The sequence below is a fragment of the Haplochromis burtoni genome, unplaced genomic scaffold (genome assembly GCF_018398535.1).
Source record: "Haplochromis burtoni strain Fernald_Lab_line unplaced genomic scaffold, NCSU_Asbu1 Contig_11, whole genome shotgun sequence".
NCBI lineage: Eukaryota > Metazoa > Chordata > Actinopteri > Cichliformes > Cichlidae > Haplochromis > Haplochromis burtoni.
The window spans coordinates 4,458,327-4,481,466 of NW_024582372.1; the positions used below are offsets into that span (position 1 = coordinate 4,458,327).

Genomic DNA, 23,140 nt, shown 5'->3' on the forward strand with positions numbered 1-23,140 from the left:
ATATAGTATATACATTGGGTGAATGTGCAGTAGTAGCAGCAAGCAGGTGAATTCTGTACATTAATATGAATAGACATCTGACTATTTTACAGGATTAGTTATGTTTGCTAGTGCAGATAGTTTGTTAGTTTGTCCCCATCTACTGTACCAACGTAATGAAAAAGTTTCTCATAAGGTCAGTTTGACTAATTAAATAAAGTTTAATTTGGGCTGCAGTTTGTAAGATGAACTAATAATGATGCCTACTTGTTGAGACATTTATACTCCTGTTATGTTACTTTGTTTATTATCTATGTAGATGTGTCAACAGACCATGTGTTGCCTTGAAAATTGCCTATTTTTTCTCTTCTATTAGGTCCTTAAACACAGTGGTTACAGCCTGTACATCAATATTTTTGTGTCATGAAAATTTATTTCATGTTAGGTGTAATGTGTAGCTAAACTCAATTTTGATACAGATAAATAACACAAATAATATTTGGGTAATGGGACCCTTTTTAGTCACTTTGTAAGCCATCCTGCAGCTAAACTGTTTTACATCGTAAGGTGCAGGTTCATACTGATTTTGCATGCATGTAGACAACACAAGTTTCCCTGGAGTCATGCATGATAGAGAGAACAGAAGAAACAAAAACTGCTGAAGGACGCTGAGTGAGATAGCGAAGCAGCAGGCATAGCAGACACTGAAAATTCAGGGAGTTGGAGCTTTGTAGTCCCTTCCAGCTATTTATTTTTGTGCACAAACTCCAACAGATGTATTGTGTACTGTATGTTGTCAGATGCAATGTTGTGTTTTATTATAAAATTGATGTACATGTAGGCATGCTCAGAAAGAAACATCAGTGAAAAATCGCTGATTTTCAGTGATTGGATATCTTTGTGTTGGCAAAGGCGAGTGGTTGGCTGAGTGGCTTCCCAGTGCAATGTGTGGATGGCTGCTTGAATGGCTGGCTGAAGAGTTGCCTGACCAGTTGGCCAGTTGGCTCCCTTACCATCGATTCAGTGTCAGCTGAGCAAAGTGTGAATGAAAGCATTTACTGTGGGTCAGTGGTCAGTTATGGACCTATCAAAAGGTCCGCTTGTGTGTTTTTGTGTGTGTATTATTGACTTCCCCTTACATATGTGGCAGGCTTTGGCTCAGTGCTCACAGAGCATCTGCAAAGCTGGAGGCTTTTTTTTCTTTTCCATTTCTGCTGTTTGGTGCCGAAAGACATGCTGTACTGACCAGCTGACCATGCTCGACATTCCTTTGCCTTATCGTCTTATCGCTCTCACACAGTCACATGCACAATTAGCTGAATATATGTATATGACCAACAGTGTTAACAGGATCATTAACAGGAACTGTTATGTAATGGTATCGTATGTGTTTGGCTATGTCTTACTTCTAGGAACACATTTTTTTTTAAATCCATGAGGTAAATAATTAAATATAAAGCTGAGGACATGTTTCAAGGTTAGGTTCCAGTTAGGCAATTAAAAGTTGAATTTAGAGTTAGTCTTCAGAAAGGTAATGTAAATTAATATAATGTCCTCTGAAGTCAAAGATTTATGGCTGTATATTTGCGGTGTGTGGAGACTGCAACCCTTCATGTCTGACTGAACATAAAGAAAGAAAAGCTACTGCATGTGTTTGTGTGTGGCTGGTATGTGTGCCTGGCCAACGGAGAAAGAGCCTGGGGTTCTTATCTGACCTCCCCGGGATGACCTTTCACCCCTCAAGACAAGCCTTTTGTGTCAGCTGAGCTAGAGCCTATGAGAGAGCATGCGCGAGTGCCTACATGTGCGTGTGTGTGTGACTGTGCATGTTTGTGCATATGTGTATAAGAAGTATAAGCCACATCAAAGCCTTAGCTAAACATTGTTATCTAAACCCCCCTTTGACCTCACGGTCATGAGACATCTTTCAATCAAATTCATCCATGCCCTCAAAAGTCAGCATGTGCATGAAAGTTTGCATATATTAGCAAGTAGGGACTCACGAGATGTGTGTTGTGTGTTGTTGTTGTTGTTGTTTTTTTCATTAAAAAAAGAAAATAAAGAAATAGAGCTCATCTTCTTCATTTGTTATTTAAAGGCAGCTACATCCATTTATTTAAAAGTGTTGAAGTTCTCAATATAAATGTACTGGTGGCAAAGTGCAGTGTGTGGATTGCGTGGTGCTCAGAGCTTTGGGAGGATCCTAACTGCAGGTTTGTAATGTGTGAGGTGCTGTGTTTGAAGCCAGCAGTGGGAACAGGGTCCAAGAGGTCATAAACCACCACAATAGTGCCTCTCTCCCCAGGGTGAAACAGAGGCAGAAAGAGAAGAAGGGAAGGGTGGTGGGGGGTGGTGGTGACTTGAAAGGATCTCCCACTTCCATGCCAAGGAGAGAGGAAGGTGGGGGAGATGGGAGGAGAAAAGATCAACAAAGCTTCCTTAAAAGTTTTAGTTCAGAGATAATTTCTGTCATCTCGGCTGCATGTCTTCCTTCATGTGTAAGTGATCTCTGTTTTGCTTGGAACATGTAGTAAAAAGCATTAATTTAGGACCTATAACAGTAAGAGTACAGAAGTAATATAATAGAATGTAACTGAATAAATAGCACTAGACTATTTGTCCTTTACCTAGGTATTTTACACTCATACTCAAGTACATTTCAGAAACAGCTTCAAAGATGAGGTTTCCTCATCCCATTAAGAAATGTTTTTATTCCTTTTTATATAAAAACTACGATAAACTCCCTTTTGCAACTGTAAACTGCATTGTCACAAAATCGTGACAACAAAATGTTTCTGAGCTAATAAAAAGGGGACTGTTTAGAGATATTTGGTACTCTTTTTACAAACATTCAATGATCTTCTAGCATGTGATGCACTGCTATACTGAAAAGTATGCAGCTTAATCAAAAGTGGCTGAAACAAAAGCATCTACAACAGTAAAATGCATTAATGCTGCAGTAATGTTCCTGCTAATTCTTAGCAAGATTTTGCATTGTGTTGGCACTTTTACTTAAGTAAAGAATCTGTATCATGTCTTCCTCCTTAGTTGTGCAGCTAGAGATTAAAGATGAGGGCATTTTTATTGAACAATACAAGTCCCAGAAGAAGATTACTGTCAGTGCTTTGTATGCTTTGAGAGTGTCCCATAACAATATGTGAAGAAAATCTCTCTTTGAAGTGATAGCACAAGGAACCACTTTTTATTAACAAGTAGCTACAAAACCACACCACACAGCTCAAGGGAAAGCCAATTCTGTTTCCTTAGATTGACAGCATTTGCCTATTTGAAGTTTAGGATTTTGGTTAAGATTCAGTAAAAGGTGGAGTACACCTCTCTGCTTTAATCTGCTTTCCCTTCCATTTCCCTCCCCACAGTCTCTTTCTGTGGTTGTAAAAAGATCAGACTGCGCTTTGGTAGAAGGTGTGATTACTTCCTCTCAGTCCCGACTGTGTTATGACAGGGCTTTTTGTCTTCTGCTCTCTACAAGATGGTGCAAGGCATTAAAAGCCAGCTCTGCTTCTTTACATATGAAAGTGTGGAAGCAGAAGGTTGACTGGTAAGGTATGTGTATGGGAAATGTGGGAGAGAGGACGTGTGTGTCTCTTTCCAACAAGTGTTTCAAGATGAGAAAATAAAACTGAAATCAAGAGAAGACTTGTCCCAGTAATAGAGAGATAGATGTTTAGGGAAAAGTTTAACCAGGTTTAACTTTTGTAAAGATATTAAACTCTTTAAAGGTCAGTTAAGTAAATTAATACAGCAGTTTTTATTATAAATGGCAGTTCATGTCAGTTTAAGTTAAAGACAATTTGTTTAAACTGAAATTACAGAAAACTGAGACCGAAAACTAACATCTGTTACTCATTAATCCATATACCACGATATTTAAAACTGGATGTCATATTTTGGCTTTTAAAGATTTTGTACATAAGCCTCATGGTTTAGAGAACCATAGTGTAAGGTACTTACTCAGCTTTAAGGCTGTAATCTGACATGCAAGCCTTTAAAAAGAAATTAATCTACCCTTCAGGTTTCTGACTATTTGCTGGTTCGTGTACCCAGGTTTGCCAGTCAGTAATGTGCAGCTTGTGTGGGTCTGTGCTTGTAGCAGCTAGTATATGAGCACTCAGAGGTTTGGAGGAGGGGGATTAAGTTGGTGTTTACTGTTCAGCCTTGTTTTTTTCTTGTTGTTTTTTTCTCCCCCTGTGTTGAATCAGTTTGTTCTCTCTGCAGCACATTTGGTTCTGACAGAAGTCTTTTATGAAAATACTCAGTGTTTTATTACATTTTGTATTATTATGTAATTGACTTTTTAAAAAAAAAAAGAAAAACAGACTCATCTGTTTTAGAGTAGAGAAGCGAAACGAAGCAGGGAGAGAGCGGAGAGAGAGCGAGAGAGAGATGCACTAGAGCAGAAAGGAGAAAAACAGAGGGAGGGAGTAGCGTCTAGGTCAGGGTGCCCTGACACTGTCAGAGCAGCTGATTTTATATCATGCTGTCTGGACAGATTCCATCCACCAGTAACCACTGTTTAGACGTGTGTGTGTGCGCGCGCGTGTGTGTGTGTGTGTGTGTGTGTGCGCTACTTCAAAATCAATTCTACCTTAAAAGGAGGCCTTTTAACTATTTATGATAAATAAGACTTGAATGTCACCTTTGTAGGCTTTGTGTGTGCTTGAAACATGCACCTGGACCAAAGATAAAAAATATATATATAACATAGCTATTTTTTTAAGAAGTCTTGAAATCCTCTTCCTCTGAAATCATCTTCCATAGAAACCACAACCATCACAGAACTTCTATGTGGTCTTTTTCCCATCTTGCAGTTTCTTTTTCTAAAATAACTAAAAAAAATACCATTAGCATGGACAAATTGTCCTGTGCTGTCCATCACAAGATAAGGTCACTTTGTTTTTACAGGACACCAATGGGGAACTCTTATGCAGGCCAGCTGCGGACCACACGTTTTGAGGAGGTCCTCCATAACTCCATTGAGGCTTCACTGAGGTCGGACACGATAATACCCCGACCTGTCTTCTCACAGTTATACCTTGAGACAGAGCAGCCACTGGCACGTGACGGTGGGTTTTATGGATGGTCATGAGAAATGATATTTTGAACAACACAAGGGTTTGATGACTTTCTGATGTTCAGCTGAATCTCAGTTTCTTTAGTTTTTATTTTCCTGTCACGTTTTTTATGCTGAAAATGTAAAGATTTTGGTTGTGCTTCAAACATGCTAAACAGATGAAGATGGCTCAGAGTCTAATAGTCCTCCGATACCCTACCAGATGAAGCCCCCACCTGAGGGATGCTGCACCACTGACGGTTTGTATACATACACATAAACACCATATAAAACCAATAAACATACACTCTCAGGAATACATGTGCAAGATAGTGACTATAAATAGGATTCGGAGCTGGAACAGTGACAAGGAGATGTACCTTTTAGGCATTACGTCCTCTGTGAATGCGTTGTACATGATGGGTGAAGTAATGGAGAAAAAAATCAGGATTTGTACCTACTCTTGAGTTGAGCTGTCTTCTGTGTCTCATTTTGTATTCACTCTTTAATAAAAATAAATACGATAAAAATGTACTACTCATCAATTAATTTTCTTGACCACTTATCCAATTAAGGGATGTGTGTGTGCAGAATCTGTTCCAGCTGTCATCGGATGAAGCGCAGGTTACACCCTGGACTGTCAATCACAAGGCACACTGCCCTTTCATTTACTGAAAAGCACTTTTCTGTCCTGATTTTCCACTCCACAGGCTTTTGTCAAGCAGGCAAGGACCTTCGCTTGTCCTCCCTTGCTTCTGATCCCTTGGATGTACCCCCTGGGTTCATGTTGGTTGGAGTAAAGTCTCCTTCTCTTCCTGAGAACCTGCTGGTCTGCGCTGTGGACCGCCGCTTCCTGCCAGACGAACGGGGTCGTTACGCACTGTTGGGTGAGGGAGAAGACTGAAACAGGAAATTAGTGTTGTTAACAAAAAATCAGCTGAAAGAGGAAAATAAAGAGTGCATTTGTGCCATTCAGTTGTGTGAATGTAGGGATACGCAAAAAATACTTTTTTATTTTCTAATCTTTTTATTGTAATAATTTTTTTTCATTTTGGTACCCCCAACAGGTTTCTCAGGAAACTGTATGGGCTGTGGAGAGAAAGGTTTCCGCTATTTCACAGAGTTCTCCAATCACATTAACCTGAAGCTCAACACCCAGCCCAAGAAACAGAAGCACTTGAAGTACTATCTGTACCGAAACAGCCAGGGCTTGCTCGTCAGAGGAGCTCCCATCTGTTGGAGGGGAAATGGTAAGAGGTGCACACATGTTAATGTAGTCAGACAGTTAAGTTGACTTCCTGATTGTAGCACAAACACCGATTTATTCAATTGTAGTGACTAAACACTGTAGGTCACAGATGTGCATAAACGTCTTTTTTCAAGAAACATTTGTCTTTGATCAGATTTAGATTCAGCAATTACTGGTGTCCATCTTCTGCATTAAATAGGATTCACATAAAGAAAAACATAAAGCACGGGGCAGAACCTAGATCTGCCTTGAAATATAGTTTACCATTTTCCAGCAGTTTATAGATGAGCCCTATCCCCTCTTAAACATAACTTAAACATAAGTGCTCAGAATAAAAAGTGGACTGTTAAAAGCATCATGATGCAGTAAAGATAAAAGGCGCTCTCTGCTGTTTTAATTTGTGGTCTTTTGTATTTATTTTTAAACAGGTAGTAGTCCATTGAATAAAATTAATTGCTCTTGATATGTGTTTTTTTTTTTTTTTTTTTTACTACTCCGCTCAAATTAAAGACAGGGAATGAAAAACATTGCCACTAAATGATGGTTTCATTGACAGATTAATGAACTTTATGAGAAGGTCTCAAGGTCTGATTTTATTTTGAAAATCCTTCTCTGTATATTTCAGTTAGCATTGTTAGGACAAAAAAAAAACAAATCACCCAATGCTTGTTTTAGTGTAAACAATGACCAAACTCTCACAGCTAATGCTGTAGCTTAGTCATGTACATATACAGCATTGTGTTTGTTTTTTTTATTCAGTTAACATCCAAAAGCAAATCATATTCAAAATAATTATCCATTGTGTAGAATCTTTGGCTCATGTATTCCCAACCAAGTGAATAAGTAGTAAAGCCATAAGTGCAAGTGAGAGGTCATACTGGAGAGCGTAGACTGTAGACAGAGGCATAATAGTTTACTGATGAACTTTTATGAAGTGAAAGCGCTTGTGTTTTTTCATGATTTGTTAATCCTGAAGTTTAGGAGTAAAATGTGAGACTTATTTTAAAGACAAAAATCGGAGCTCGGGGTATGTATTGCTGCAATATTACCAGTCAAGAAATCTCTTAATGCTCGTTTTCAAAGCACGAAGGAGTGTTGATATTAAGAAGTGTGGAATATATATGTTGTGCTCATGGATTAAGCTCTTTTCCTATTTGCTTATTGTTTAATAATAAACCAACCTAGGTTAAACCCAGTGACGGAAGTTCATGTGTTTGGCTGGTTAAGTAAGTTATCGTCATCGTTCCCCACAAACGTCTCCAGGACCGTCGCGTTTTTACTCGATACTGTTTTTAATCTCTTCTGCTACATGGTTTTCTGATGCGCTTGTAACTCTCACTGACTGCTTATTAGTATGCCTTCCTCCCTGAGCCCAGTTTTAAGAAGGATGCCATTATTATTATGCCGTCTGGATAACTTTGCTGAACTTTCAGACCATGACTGGAACACTTTGTCTTCCCATGAACCTCGCACACCTGCACATTGATGCATACACACATTTAAAGCTAGCCGTTACAGCAGCTTGTTGCTGCGTTTCTGTCTCAGTGGTGATATTTTTTTCCATATCAGATGGCAGGATGAGACAGTTGGGACCCACCCTCTCAGAAGGCCAATCGACACCAGATGAACAGCCGCCAAATCAAGCATTGAGCCAGCCATCAGGTAACAAACAATACAGAGATAAGCTCCAGGAAAGACAAGTTGATTCTTGGGTTCCTTTTTGGTTTTTTGTCATCATTTTTTGTTTGTATTAAAAAAGATTTAATTTAATCATTTTCAGGGTGCAAGTCTTATTTAAACACAAGGCTGCTCAGGGTTATTGGCACGTCAAAAATTTGTAAACAGACAATCTGTATTTTGCTTAAATGAGCAAAAGTGAAGAGTGAATGAAATTATTACAGAAATAGTTTCAATGAAAAGTTTCATTCATTACTGTTGATTATTTTGACTCAACTTTGTTGTTTGTCTCTGCTAATGGCAGCTTCACATACGGAGGCACAAACAGCTGACGTCTCCCACACTCTGATAAATGACAACCAGGCTGTTCCCTCCAACACTCAGCCACCTTTAAATCAGTCAGGGCCTGGAAGACCCTCAGCTACAGGTACACTGTGCACTCCGGTGACTTCTGCAGTTTATTCCATGTTGGTTTAAAGGCTTACAGATGATATTTTGTTTAAAGGGGTTTTGGTTATGCTACAAATCTAATATCTCATAAAGTAGTTGCATACACAGCTTATGTAATGTGTTGCAGAATTTTTTTAATTTGCTGTTTTAACCTGATCTCTTGGCTTCTGTGTGCATGTAAACACAGTGAGTTTTGTGTCTATTGTCATTGACCCCCTCCCAAGGGTCCTCTCACCTCTCAAAGCAGAGCTCCTGCCTCCATTAGTCAAAACACTGTGTGTGAGTGTGTGTGTGTGTGTGTGTGTGTGTTATAACACCCCTGCTATACAGACGCCAGCCAGCTGCATTGTCTGCAGAGGGATGTCTTTTGTTTTCCCTGCTTTCATTTGCCAGCACTTCAGGCACTAAATTTCTACATCCCCTTTTTCTGTCTGTCTTTCTCCCTCCCTCTGCTTCAGTCTGTCACCTCTATAAACCAAGGTTGTAAAATACCCCGTCTCATCTTCTTTTTCCTGCTTTCTCTCTTATTGAAAAGCTTCCTTCCTGTCAGTGTTGTTTTTTCATGGTCCTTTTAACAAGTGGGCCTTTTATGTGTCCCCCATATTACAGTATTACAACAGAAACTGTAGAGGAAAAGACAGGTTGATGCATGACTAAGATGCAATTCTTTTTTCTTTTCTTTTTTTTGTTGGATTAACCAAAATCACAGATGTTCTGTTGGTTTGTTGACCAAGATTACTCGATGTTTTACAGAAAATCAATCCTAAAACAACCTGAGTTGTAGAAAAAAATCTAATTTAACAAATTAACTGTCAAAACATGCAGGAGAAGTAGAGTTTGCGCATCTGGAAAAAATGAGAAATGGTGCAATTTAAAGATTTAAATCTAATTATATTCCAGTTGAGTGTGTCAAGCTCAATAAGCTTTTTCTTTTTCTTTTTATTCATCTTTCAGGGGTACATGTAAATACTGGGCCTCCCAAAAAGAGGCACAAGGGCTGGTCACCTGAATCGTCTACCAGCAGTCTGCCTGAGAGCACAGCGAAAACGCCACCATCTTTATTGGCCTCATCAACTTTATCAGTGTCCTCTGTCGCCACCAACGGCTCCAGAGCAGGTACAATCAGGAAAAAAAGACTATATTTTACTTCTACTATGACTCTATAAACGTATCAACAAGACAGTTGTGTGTTGTATGATCTTCTTGTGTGTTTTTCTGTCTAAATATTTGCATTTTCCTTCTGTATGCAGAGACTACAGCCCAACAGGGTTCATCACAGTGGATCTCAACACCGCTTTCTCCTCCAGAGGTGCCAGTAATAGTTCCGGATCAACTGCTGCAAACCTGCAGACTGCAACCTGTCATTTTCAAAGGTTAGAAATTTGAGTGAGAGCTACTCTACCTTACTAAGGCTGGAATTGTGCTCACACTTGGTCAACTGTGGATGCCATGAATGTGTGGTAGTTCCTATATTATTTATTTTAGTCTGCCTGGATAAAATGATCTGCTGGTGTCCTTGTAGTGTAGGTACTGCAGTGTCACAATAAACTGGAGGACATGCAGACGTCTGCAAGGAGCTTCAGAATCAGAATCAGAATCAGAAAGGGGTTTATTGCCAAATGTTGAGCAGGTTTACAACATTAGGAAATTGCTGCGGTGCTTCAGTGCAAACATAGTGTCATAAATAGCACTTAAATAGACATGAAAAAATAAAAGTAGGGATAAGAATTAAAAGTGCTACGTAGAAAGATATATACATGAGTGCAGGTGGTGATCAGTGCCAAACATGGAATGATGCAGTGACACAGCGTAGGGTCATGTGTTAGTGGTGGGAACAGTCATATGGTTATTGTTCATGAGTCCAACAGCAGAGGGGAAGAAACTGTTCTTATGGCGAGAGGTTCTGGTGCGAATGGACCGGAGCCTCCTGCCTGAGGGGAGCAGGTCAAACAGACTGTGTCCAGGGTGAGAAGGGTCAGCTGAGATCCGAGCTGCACGCCGCAGTGTCCTGGAGGTGTAGCTTACCTCTGATGATGCAATCAATGTCACTCAGACCCAAGCAGGTCCTCGCGGACTCATGGATTAGGAATGTGTTGCACTTGAGTAAGAGAACATGCTGTTAGGTTTCACAAGATTATTTGGATTTGTGACAGTCCACATCCAGCTTGTATTTCATCATAATTTTCCATTCAGCTGAACTCAGCTTTTCTTACGGGTGAGTTTTTTAGTCAAAGGCTAGTTTACCTTGCCCCTCCTCGTGGATCAGAGCCCAGCCAACACCTGATGGTGTTGGTCAGCCTCCCCTCCACCCTTTTAGCCCCTTTCTGTTTTCTGTAAACTTAACTTTGTGTTTTCACTAAATTTTCCTAACCTATCTGCCCTTCACCACGCCAGCCAACATCTTACCACCTGTTGTGTTTTTTAAATATTTGGTTCCTTCCGTCACAGTATTTCCATCCAAGTCTTCCAGTCTGCCAAAAAGTAAGACTGAGGTTGTGAGTTAAGTATGATGAATCAACAGCTGGAGCCTTCTTGTGGGTGCTGGAGCAGTAAATTAGTTGAAATAACAGGCGGTGATGCAGGACAACACCAATATTGACATGCCCGAGGTAGAGGTGAGAGAGTCTGCTATGTAAATAGATAAATTGGTCCAGTTTAGTCTGTGTGAGGCCAAAGAGTACGAGGTGCCTGCCTAAACCAGCTTACAGACTTTACTGTGTTAACTGAAGAAAAATACAAATACATAGGTCACCTATGTCTCTTTTTTCCTTTTTTCTTGCATTCAGTTTTTGCCTTTTCTGCACCAACAACTTTATTCATTTGCATTTGTCTGTTAATGTATTACTTCAGAAAATGCTTACTTTTTTTACATACATACAAGCCTTTAAAACATAAAGACTCATAAGACCTTTATTTTACTAATTATAAATTATTACAAAACTGAGGTTATTGTACTCGACCCTAAAAAGCTTTCTTCATGCATTCATTACTTCTGTGTAGGGCTATTGTAATTCATGATTATCAGGTTGCTCTAAAAACACCCTGAAACATCTTCAGTTGATCCAGATACCCTCTCTACTTTTAAGATGAGTCTTAAAACTTTCCTTTTTGATAAAACTTATAGTTGTGACCCTGAACCATCCCTTAGTTATGCTGCAATAAGCTTTGGGTACTGGGGGACTTCCCAGCACTTCACTCATCACAAACCCTCTTTGTGTTTATACACCACTACTGTATTAAACCATTCAGAGATTATACTCTGGCTCTGTCTTTTGTCCTGTCTCTGTCTGAGCTCTTCTCTGGACAGCTGCCCCTCCCTGAGACTTTTTCTGCTGGAGTTTACTTCCTGTTAAAAAGGAGTTTTTCCTCCCTGTGATTGCTCATAGGGGGATTTGTTCTTGAAGTTTCTTTCTAATATTGTTGGGTTTTTCACTATCAAGCAACCTGAGATAACTGTTGTGAATTGTATCTAAATAAAACTGAATTACATTTTTTTCCATCCTATTTCCAGCTGAGTTTCATTCTCCCTCATTCCCTGTTATGTCTATATTTTTCTTTATTTTATCTGTGCACTGTTTTTTATGTATGCAGGTCATGGCCCTCTTCCTCAGCTGACTGGCAATGTAAGTGATGTACTTGTCAGTTCTCTACTTCAGAGCTGTTATCTGAGCTCACAAACACTACCCAGAGTCTACCAGCACTATGGGCCATCACCCATTCAACCACTGTCCACTGAGATGCAGATTCTGCTCACTGTCTATTACCTTGTTCAGCTTGGTAAGTATAAAATCTTTATTTCAGAAACACACTGTTGTAGTAAATAGTTCATCAAAACTGTGGCTTTTTTACTTGCTAAACTGTTTTAAATGAATAAATGTTAAGTTTTGTTTCTCACCTCTATTTCCAAGGGTCTGACCAGGTGCCTCTGGTTGAGGACTTGGAACAAATATTCATGAGATCCTGGAGGGAGTCCCACCTCAGTGAGATCAGACAGTACCAGCAACCTCAAACAACTGGAACCCCAGGGAGGCACTATGGCATAGAGGTCAGACGCTGCAAGAAATAAAATAAAAAATTTTATACTTCTATATTTGAATTTAGGAGACTTTAAGGTACATATCTACAGGGCCTTTTAAACCCTTCATAACACCACAGCTTTCTTTTCAGCTGTTTAGTACAGTGAAGCAAATATTAATAACTTTTTCATGCAAAATATTTGAGAAAAAAGAGAGAAAACATAATGACAATAAATGAACAAAGTTTTTACTTTACTCTGTCTCCAGATCCCCCCTGTATTGCCTGGGCTCTCCCAGTATCTGTCTTTGCCCTCACAAAGCCCACAACCCTTGACCCCCAGCCAGCTTCCCTGGCTTGCCCAGCTGGCTGCATCATCTTATGGTGAGGGCGTGGTAGTGTTGGGGAAGGATGTAGGATCTTTGACTCAAGGCCTCCATCTAACTTTCAGCAGGTTAATGGAAGGACGGCTTGAAAACACCAACTATGTGGTCATCATTGTCACTGCTCCAGGACAGGAAACACAGTCCTGTGTGGTAGTTACAGGTGGGATCTGTATTTTTAATATATGCCTTTATACTGTATGTGAAAAATGTGGTCTTTATCGTCTTTGTGTATTGTATTGTATTGTATTGTAGGTAAGCACCAGTGTCGTGCCTTGGCAGAGAGTATGTTCTCTCCCAGTCAGGGTCTGAAAGAAATTGCCCATCAGCTCTCCACTGGTGTTGCACAAGAACTCATCCACTACTGCAATTCCCTCGGACAAGGTGTGTCTCTCTATCTGTGACCTGTTGCTCTGTTTTAGTGATTGTTTCCTAACTTGTTGTGCGGCTTTATGTTTTGCAGATGGTGATATAGATTCCCTTCTGGACAATGCCATTCTGGACAGCAGTGAGCCATCTCCTTTATCTAGCTGCCAAGAATCAGCTGAGGAGAGGAGTAATAAAAGTCCCATAGTCACACACAGTCCAAAGGACTCACATGCACACCTTTCAAAAGACAGCCCAAAAGACACAGCTTCAGGTCCCAAAGACACCTGTTCAGGTAAAGCACACATGACTTAGTGGATACAGTAAGTGGATACATCAGAGTCAAATGACATGGCCTAAAATTTGTTTTTGTATTTGTTTAGAATACTCTGTTGATTGGCGAGAGGTGCGTCCCATCCAGCTGGCAGTGGCTAGAAAGCTGTTGTCCCATGTTTGTGCTATAGCCGACTCCAGCACACAGAACCTGGACCTTGGCTCCTTTGACAGGGTCAGCTTCCTCATCCTTGTACCGCCCTCTGAGGTTACATTTCAGCAGACTATTCTCCACCTCTGGAGCTCTGGTTAGTCACATAAGTCTTTTGCCAGCAATCGTGTTCATGGTTCTTCATTAATCAAAAGAATCTGAATTAATGTGTTTATTCCTATACATATTGTGTTTTCCTCTGTATTTGTCAGGTGTTCTGCAGGAGCTTGGCAGTTTAGACCAGGCATGTGTTTCTCACAGAGAGGCTGAACGTTATGTGGTCAAGATGGACCACAGCGCTCAGGCACGTATTGACAGCCTGATCCGGGAAGCATACAGTAACTCGTACACACTTTACATCCTGGTCCACGACCATGCCCACTGGGATATTAGCAGGTTTGTGTGCAAAGTAAAAAGAAAAATGTAATGATTATTGTTTTCAGTTGTCATTGTTTTAACAGTATCAGAACTGGTACAACAAGAGCAAATCGAGTGTGTTTACTCAGTCTCTTTGGATCTCTTCCCTTTTGTCCCTCTTTAACACTCTCAGTGCAACCTACAGCAGCTCAGATAGTGGTTTGGGTCTTGTGGACCAACTGTTAAACTCCCGACAAGTCAGAGATGCTACAAACATCCTGATTCTGCACGTCACTTCGTTTCCCTTTGCTCTTCAGACACAATGCACCCGCATCAGTCCCTACAACGAGATCCACTGGCCGTCTGCATTTAGTAATGTAAGATCTAATTTTCTATGTGATTGGTACTCTCTTTTAGTGTAACATTTTTAGACTAGCAATGCCTATATGTTCACACAAGTGGCTAAATCTGTTGGCTGTGTGTATACAGGATGTGGACCTGTATCATGAGAGGACACGGTACTTTGGTGTGTCAGAGCTTTTGGAGTCGACTCATTCAGGGAACAGCCTGCCTCTGATGCGTTATGATGCCTCATTTGAAAGCATGGCAGCTACCTTGGAAGAAAGGTTGTGCACTCACATGTGTTAAATCAACATAAACACTGTATGATTAAAAAAGGAGTTTAAAATGATATCAAGAATACAGCAAGAAGGCTTTATGATCTTTCTGTCTCTGATTTCCAGGTTTCCAAAGCTGCACAGTGCTGTGATCCGGACCACAGTTTTGATCCAGCACTACTGTGTTGCTCTGATGGCTGTGTCTGGAAGGTTCAACCGTTCCCACAATCTCCAAAAACACACTTCAGTGGAGACCATGGAAATTGTACAGTCACTGGTCAATGCTGCACAGCAGTGTCCAGCCCATCATGGTCACATGGTACTAGTACGAATCCCCTCTTTGGCTCTGGCAGCGTGGGCCCACCAACGGCTGTCCAGAGTGAGGAAGCAGCTGGGTTTGGAGGAGAATTTCGAAATCATACTGGGGAATCCCAAGCAAGCTCTGAGTATTGGACAGTCCTTTACAGATCAGATCAAGGTGGGGTAGTAATTCTTCAGAAATATGTTATATATGATTTCACCTGCAGAGAACTACAAAAGATTCTCAGATACTTTGAAAGCTGCATGTAGTCTGATTTGTCCTTCTGTTTCATGTAGAAATGGTTGAAGATCCAGGATGGTGACTGGGTTCCTCGTACCTACTTGGAGCTGGAAGCCCTCCCTTGCATCCTGATCCTTTCAGGGGCTGAGCCATTAGGAGAGTCACTTCCCAGGTATGCTTACTTGAATTTTATTCATCCCTCCCTGATTTTTCACATGACAGTATTTACCTTTGTTCTAGTATTAGTGTTAGTGTTACTTTCTGTTTTGCCCTTAACAGATTAAAAAGGTATAACCCCACATTTTCTTGCATCACAGCCAAAAAAGCTGTCATAGTTGTAATTTTGAGTTTAAACATAGGGGTCGTTCTTTCAACAGGTCGCTAAAGTACTGTGACCTTCGAGTGATAAGCTGCTCATACCTGCAGCGTACCACGCTTGAACAAGAGTTGGGACTGGCTGCTTATCTAGTGAAGAAAGAGTCACGACCACCACAAAACCTTGGATCAGGAAGTGACCTGCTCGAAAGCGATGCTGAAAAACTCAGTAGTACTGACAATGAAGAGGAGGAAGGACACGATAATGGTAAGATTTCACAAAAACTATATTTCATATCTAAAGAGATAGATAAACTCATTTTGTTTGAAAAAATGATAAATGCTTCTTTTTTTTTTTTTTAAAGAAAACATGCTATATATTTTCTTCTTCCTGGTATTTTCAGGGGAGCCCAGCCAGCCACTCCAGGCATGCCCAGATAGTGGAGCTCTGGATCTTAACCCTGCTCAAAGCGCCACCTCTCCAAATGTTGAGAAAGTGGCCTTGGATGCCCCACAGTCTTCCTCACAGTCACAGACTCAACTTCAGCCACAGTGCTCCTCTCAGTCTTTTCCATGTCCCCAAACTGCACCAGAATCCCAAACGCAACCTTATGCTCCATGTTATTCGCAGTCTCAGCAGATCTCCCAGCTGCAGTCTCAGACTCAAATTCAGCTGTTATCTCAAACAAATTCTCAACCTTACCTTCAAATACCCCCACAACAACCGTTACTTTCCCAGATGCAAATACGCTCTAAATCAACATCATCGGGCTCGTCCTCTCCGCGAGCCTCCTCGCCTGATCCAAGCTGCTCCTGGGCACGGGGAGCGAGTCGGCCACCTTCTGTGCTCCTGCCTCGTGCCCTCTACAACGTCATCACTGCAAGTGACAGCAGCGGGCTTCCACGATGTACTTCATTCCTGCCACACATGTCTGTTGCTTGGGCAAGCAGTTTCAGGTAGGGGACATATACAACAATTTCTAACACATATGTGCGTATATTTCTATGTTTTTCATATGAACATTGAGCATATAGAACAGCGATACTGAAAGTGAAAGAGTCTAAAAAATATTCCACAGTAATATTTTGTGGGTCAAAATATATACGACCAATCTTGTATTTTGTGTGCAGGCCTTTACTGAGTAAAATGATGACATGTACAGAGCAGTCACTTTATTATCGTCAGTGGACGGTCCCTCGCTCGTACCACATGGACAGCAGCAATCGCACAGAAGGCCGAAGTGACAACTTCCACCCTCGCAGGTTGCTGCTCAGTGGCCCCCCACAGGTGATTTCTGTTTTTATTCGTTTTATTCAAACTCAAGCATATGTTGTACTTTATATTCACATTATTTTATCTTTGTTGTTTTCCGACATCAGGTGGGTAAGACAGGAGCATACCTGCACTTCCTGGGCATTCTGTCGCGCATGCTGATCAGACTGATGGAGGTGGATATCTACGATGAAGAAGACATCAACTGCAGTCAGTGCATTTCCTGTAGCATTCACCAGTTTTTAGATTCTTATGTTACTTTTTTTGCCGTTGCTTGGATCATAAAATCATATCTGTCAGTATTTATTAAGTAATCGGTACAGATTGTACATAAACCTGTTCTCAATGTATTCATTTGTAAATGTTTTGTATCTTCAGATTCCCAGACAGAGGGAGTGCAGTACCATCCAGCCAGTGCTCCCTGGCCCAACCCAGAGATTGCGAGGACGATGCCTTTCGACTACACCATCCACGACTCCAAATATGATGACATCAGCACCATATACTGCCCCGGATATAATCCGAACTCTGAAGGTAAGTAAAGCTGGAAAAAACTTGATCTATTTATCAATATATTAACACAAAGCCAAAACTATATGTGCATAGTATGAATATTACCTGTAGCTGTGCTACCTGTTACTTTTGTATTTTGTTTTTTGGTCCTTATCTGCCTTTGGTTGTTTGTTCTCCAGGAAATCCTGTGCGACAGGAAGATGTGTACCTACGTCGGCGGACAGCTAGGATAAAGTTGTCTAAGTATGCAGCCTACAACACATATCATCACTGCGAACAGTGTCATCAATACCTGGGTTTCAACTCTAGATACCAGGTCAGGACAGTACATGCAAGCAGACAGAGTTAAAAAATCGCACTCAAACTGTCTTTGACATGTGAACATGACAGTTGTCTCTAATCATAATTTAGATGTGCGAGTCAACACTGCATGCTTTCACATTCACTCATCTACTGCTTGGGGAAGAGATCCAGCTCTACTTCATCATCCCAAAGTCTAAAGAGCAATACTTCAGCTTCAGCCAACCCGGAGGCCAACTGGAGAGCATGCGGCTGCCGCTCACTTCTGACTGGGTGTGTTCTTGATCATTTAACTTGATCATTGAAAATAAATGCTCCCCTTTCTGTTCACCTCACATCAAGAAAAAGGTGGTAATTATAATAGAGAAGTAGAATTTAGAAGAAGAAGTTTTGTGTGTCAAGATTTAAAAGGAATTCTTTGCCTTGTCTGCTTCCATGAACATTTTCATCCGCTGTTTTTGTTGACTATTTCTGTGAACAGATTTGTGGGGTTTGCCACAGTGCAACACCCAGGTGGTTCCACTAGGTGGTGCAATTAGCTTAGCAATTGCTAAAACTGTCCCACCAGCCCAGCAGTTCTTATTTGTTTTCACAAAATTATGCAAACAAAAGATTCTGGTTTGAGAAAGTATTGTTTGAAATTACAAGATTTTTTTCTTGCATCAGTCAGAAATGCTCTGATCTGTGACTATTACCTGGACTTTAAATAGAGTTTAAATTCAACATAATCTATTTTTTTTTTTTTTAATAAAATCCTGGGGTATCCTGAGGACGCTGTTAGTATAGCCTGCATGCATTATTTTAATTTATTTTTCCACATAGTAATACAGAATTTTATTAATAAAATTCACATTAAAAATAACAATTTTCTTTTTATTAGCATTATTTTTATTTAATTTATTTTTCCCCTTCTTTCCCAGAGCCCAGACTGCATCAAGAGTCCAATCTTCACCCCAACCACCGGCCGTCACGAGCACGGTCTGTTTAACCTGTACCACGCCATGGATGGAGCCTCTCATCTGCATATCCTGGTGGTCAAAGAATATGAGATGGCCGTCTACAAAAAGTACTGGCCCAACCACATCATGCTGGTGCTGCCCACTGTCTTCAATGGTGCTGGAATAGGTATTTTACTCATGTTAGTAATAAGTAAACTGTTATCCATAGTCTTCCATAGTCTGGAGGGTCGACAGTTATTTTACCCCCAATAAATAGGAGGATTTTATCCTGGATGATGAAGCCCATGCTGTGTAAAATCTATGATGCAGATCAATCAACTGTGGGGACTTCTTATGGAATAAGGCAGTAGTCAAAAGTATCGTCTTCATCACCATTTTGGTGGACTTATTCTTATATAGCTGCTTTCTACTCAGCTTGAGCACTTAAAGCACTTTATGCGACTTGCCTCATTCACCCATTGACACAGCTTCACACAAGCCTTTTTTTCTAGGCCTAAGTGCTCTTAATCTAGCATTCATACGGATGCATGGCGAGCAACTTGGGGTTGCTATCTTACCCTGGAGCAGCCAGGGATTGAACCACCAACCCTCCAAGTATTAGATGACCTGCTCTTCTCAGCGACAGTCAACCCAAGTTTTAAAGTTTTTTAACCAACTCGCAGGTGCTGCTCACTTCCTGATTAAAGAGCTTTCCTATCACAACTTGGAGCTGGAACGCAGCCGACGTTTGGAGGGAGGGGGTCCAGCAGGTGATGTCTGGCCTTTCATCATCCTGGCTGATGACTCCTGTGTTATGTGGAACACAGTAGACCTAGAAGCACGCAAGTACATAGTGACAGATTATTTACAACATAATTCATTGTATGAGTTAAAGGACTTGTTGTTTGTTGTTTTATTTTCTGGTTTGATTTGACACAACCAGTATTTGATTTCTGTTTTACTTAGTGGCCCACTAGAGCACGCTGTGTCACTGAAACAGGTGCTACAGCACATGGAGGCCTGTCCAGACCTATCTCACTATGGTCTATGTGGCATCAGGAAGTGGAGCAGCCGTGCGCTGACAGGTCAGTGGTGACCATAGCAGTAGAGATGCACCGACTGCAATATTTTCTTTTTTTCAGATTTTTTTCCTATGACCAGCTGATACAGATTTTTGGCAATTTCTTTTTTTTCTAAGCGCTATAACTGATATTATATCCATGCAAAAATCAATTTTTCTTCATTGAAAAATATTCTTTTCATAATAAATAATTAAACTTTATAATTTGCAGTACATTACAGGTTCTTGGTCTCTCTTAAACAACTGAAAATAAAGTAAAAAGAGAAGAAGAGGTAAAGGTCAATGGGTGCACCCAACTTTACTTGATGTATCTTACCTCACCAAAAGCAGGTGTAGCAGATTGTTTATAAGAAAACAAATCACAGTTGCTTCCATTATTTTCCCGCATTTTTCTAACTTAATCCAGCAAACAAACTTACTGATCAGAGATTATTTTTTTCACATAAAAAAGCAACTATTTAAAATAAGTTGTTTGTGCCTTCAAATAATATTTATGGTAACTTTTTTTCCCTTTGTATTAAACCAGGTAATGTACTGCGGGAACCCTTCTCTCGAGGTCATCTTCATGACTTCTTCCTCCTCAATGTTGACCGGAGTCAGAATGTCCAGTATGACCAGAACCGCTTCACCTGTCATGACGTCGATTTCACTCTGAGGCTGCACAGTGCCGGGCTGCTTGTCTGCAGGTTCAACAACTTCAGTGTCATGAAGAAGCAGATCGCCATTGGAGGATACAGAACATTTATTATCAAGACAAAGGTATCGTCCACAGTCAGCAAAATCAAAACATAAACTAGCAATCATAAACTGGGCAACAGATAGTGATTGATATTTTTTTCCTTGTCATTCTGCAATTACATAAAAAAAACGTATTACTTTCACAAGCTATTGTTAATAAGCAAAAAATGTTGTCTCTAGATGACAGATGTTCCCACCTCTGTGAGCCCCTCACAGTACATCTGTGCCCCAGACAGTAAGCACCTTTTCTTGGCTACACCAGCTCAGCTCCTTCTGGAAAAATATCTCCAGCACAACAGCCATAAACTGTTTCCACTCAGCACCAAGAACTACACGCACCCTGTACTGTCTGTGGACTGCTACCTTAACCTGGGACCTGAGGTATACAGACACACACACTTCACATCTACACATACATGTAGACATGGTTTTAAAAAGAAATTACACAAATAAGAAATTCTAATATCATAATATCATATCATAATATCTAATATTATATTTCAACATACACTTCATAAAGACTCTAATCTTCTTGCTTCCTGTAGGTGACTGTGTGTTTTGTGAGTTCCAGACCTCATTCTGTGAACATCAGTACAGCAGGGTTGCTGTTCAGCGGCCTCCTCCTTTGTTTTGCAGACTCCTTTGTGACTCCCGGGTTCCTCAAGAAGTTCACCTTCCTTAAAGGTGCAGCAGCAGACCAAATGTAGACAATAAGCATGTCTGTTATCATTCTGAATATCAGACCAGCAATCTTCTTCACTTCTACTTAAGTAAACAAATACCAGTAAAGCTAGAACTGTTATAATTTACATTAAGTCTCACAAAATAAGAGCAAATTAGTCAGTAGTTATCACTTTATATTGATCAAAGAAAAAAAGGGAATCAAGATCAGGAAAGTACTTCAAAAAGCTGAAGCCATGCTCTCGTTGTTGTAATTATTTCTTGCTCTGTGTCACTGTTGTTAAAGAGTGTCGCTCTCCCTCATCTCTGCTTGCTTTAGGTGCAACTCTGTGTGTCATCAGCGCAGATCGTAGCTCGCTGAGGGAGACGGTGGGCAGGTTGGAGCTGGAAGAAGAGTGGAGGTTTAGGCTCAGTGATGAGTTCCAGACTGCCAATGCCAAAGAGGACCGGCCGCTCTTCTTCCTGACTGGAAAACACATATAACTGACGCAGATGTGCACTTTTGGCTTGTCGTAGACAGGACTGAAATTACTAATTGTCAAACAGAACAAAAACAGGAAAGGGATTTTTTTTTTTTTGTTGTTCTTTTTTTTTTTTTTTAAGCTTTATGTGCTGCTCCATGAAATAGGTTAATGTTCGTGTTTTGGAAATACATTTATGTTCTCAGCGAGATATACTGATTGTGTGAGATGTCTGGGGAATGTACGTGCACAGGAAAGAGGCATTTTTATCCTTGAAACAAAGTTGCTAGGCTCCGTAACTCACAGTGCTACTTTTGATTTTTGTGATATCTGTTTGCAGATTCAGTTGTTTAGAATTACTCAGTGTTTAGATTTCTTTGCAGGTGCAGGCAACACGGAGAGCTTTAAGGAACGTGGAGGCAATCATTTGTGTGACATGGTAGCTGGCTTCTGTCGATATTTTTGTAGGGTTATTTCTGTAGATGCTTGTTTTGCATGTATGTTCTTGCATATAAAATATTTTCAATTATATTTCATCAGATTGTTATCATGTAAAAAATGAATTTGTTTCAGTGTGTGCAAGAATAAGAATTCTGAGCTGTTTATATCGGATGCAGGGCATTTTTTGTGCTCCAGAAGGCTGTGTGATTATTTTGTTTGTACGTGTATAAGAAACATTAATTGACTGTATTTTGTATGTACAATTTTGTATGCTTTTTACTGTATAAATGTACAGACATTTTAAATAACTTGTGTTTGTTTAAATGTAAAACCTGAGACATCATAAAGGCTCACTCTATACAAAAAGCAAACTTTAATAGCTACATTATATGTCTATCTCTGGTCCAGTGCATACTTCAAGTACAAAGATTTTATAGCCTATCTAGGTAACATTTCAGTCCTATATAATTTTGCTGTCATGTGGTGTCAGGTCAGCACCTGAAGCAGCAGGATAGTACAGCAGCAGTGGATGCTCTCAGATTTCCTCCCAAGTACTCCATTCCCAGAAAACGCTTGTTGATAAATTTAGTCCAAAACACTTGCTGCTCAAGCATTAGCAGCTCAGTCAAAACAACAGTACACATTACAGTCTAAGGACTCATCCAGATACACTAAGAACTGCTTTTTCAATATCATGAAGACAGTTTTTTCATACCAGAAGACAAAGTTTTCATAAAATATAGCTTTAAATAAATCAGTAACTACTACACAGCTTATCGACCATCTAAAAGGACTGAACTGCTTCTTTGTTGATTTTTTTTTTTGTCTGTTACATGTAAGGAATATTTCCTGATTTCCTGCCAGATTTCTGGAGACTCCTTGAAGAACATTTCATTAAGAAGCAGCCATTTATGACATGGAAGAGGAAGACTTCACCAGCCACAGTGAGGATGAAAGCCCCAATGGCAGCTGGTCCTGGGTAACAGAACTAAATATATACTGCACGGATGCATGAGGCAGGCAGAATAACATAAGTTCAGGCTTGTACTATAAACTTAATTGACATTAAATCAATAAAATAAAAAGGAACCCAAAACACTACAACCAGTGAGGAAATAGGGCTGGAGTGTCCACATATGGGACAGAAATTGCTAATATAATCAAATGTAAAGACAGAAAGATTTCAGAGGGACTATAGAAAATTGCTAAAA

At 40.2% G+C, this 23,140-nt stretch overlaps 1 protein-coding gene across 1 annotated transcript in view; it reads left to right on the forward strand.

The window, feature by feature from the left end:
- greb1 (growth regulating estrogen receptor binding 1) overlaps nt 1-22,288 on the forward strand; it is a 22,902-nt gene extending 614 nt beyond the window's left edge. Inside the window, exons 2-34 of the mRNA XM_014340117.2 lie at nt 4,903-5,063; nt 5,230-5,310; nt 5,761-5,937; nt 6,118-6,300; nt 7,869-7,961; nt 8,281-8,403; nt 9,381-9,542; nt 9,677-9,799; nt 12,018-12,203; nt 12,335-12,471; nt 12,710-12,986; nt 13,079-13,207; nt 13,287-13,484; nt 13,573-13,770; nt 13,886-14,069; nt 14,224-14,407; nt 14,520-14,656; nt 14,774-15,125; nt 15,245-15,360; nt 15,566-15,771; nt 15,908-16,460; nt 16,635-16,791; nt 16,884-16,986; nt 17,155-17,310; nt 17,469-17,605; nt 17,701-17,862; nt 18,510-18,714; nt 19,211-19,373; nt 19,494-19,612; nt 20,135-20,367; nt 20,527-20,727; nt 20,892-21,030; nt 21,347-22,288. Of these exons, the coding sequence (XP_014195603.1) occupies nt 4,910-5,063; nt 5,230-5,310; nt 5,761-5,937; nt 6,118-6,300; nt 7,869-7,961; nt 8,281-8,403; nt 9,381-9,542; nt 9,677-9,799; nt 12,018-12,203; nt 12,335-12,471; nt 12,710-12,986; nt 13,079-13,207; nt 13,287-13,484; nt 13,573-13,770; nt 13,886-14,069; nt 14,224-14,407; nt 14,520-14,656; nt 14,774-15,125; nt 15,245-15,360; nt 15,566-15,771; nt 15,908-16,460; nt 16,635-16,791; nt 16,884-16,986; nt 17,155-17,310; nt 17,469-17,605; nt 17,701-17,862; nt 18,510-18,714; nt 19,211-19,373; nt 19,494-19,612; nt 20,135-20,367; nt 20,527-20,727; nt 20,892-21,030; nt 21,347-21,510 (5,892 nt within the window). The 5' untranslated portion in view covers nt 4,903-4,909 and the 3' untranslated portion in view covers nt 21,511-22,288. The remainder of the gene's footprint in view (nt 1-4,902; nt 5,064-5,229; nt 5,311-5,760; nt 5,938-6,117; nt 6,301-7,868; nt 7,962-8,280; nt 8,404-9,380; nt 9,543-9,676; nt 9,800-12,017; nt 12,204-12,334; nt 12,472-12,709; nt 12,987-13,078; nt 13,208-13,286; nt 13,485-13,572; nt 13,771-13,885; nt 14,070-14,223; nt 14,408-14,519; nt 14,657-14,773; nt 15,126-15,244; nt 15,361-15,565; nt 15,772-15,907; nt 16,461-16,634; nt 16,792-16,883; nt 16,987-17,154; nt 17,311-17,468; nt 17,606-17,700; nt 17,863-18,509; nt 18,715-19,210; nt 19,374-19,493; nt 19,613-20,134; nt 20,368-20,526; nt 20,728-20,891; nt 21,031-21,346) is intronic.
- The last annotated feature ends 852 nt before the right edge of the window (nt 22,289-23,140 follow it).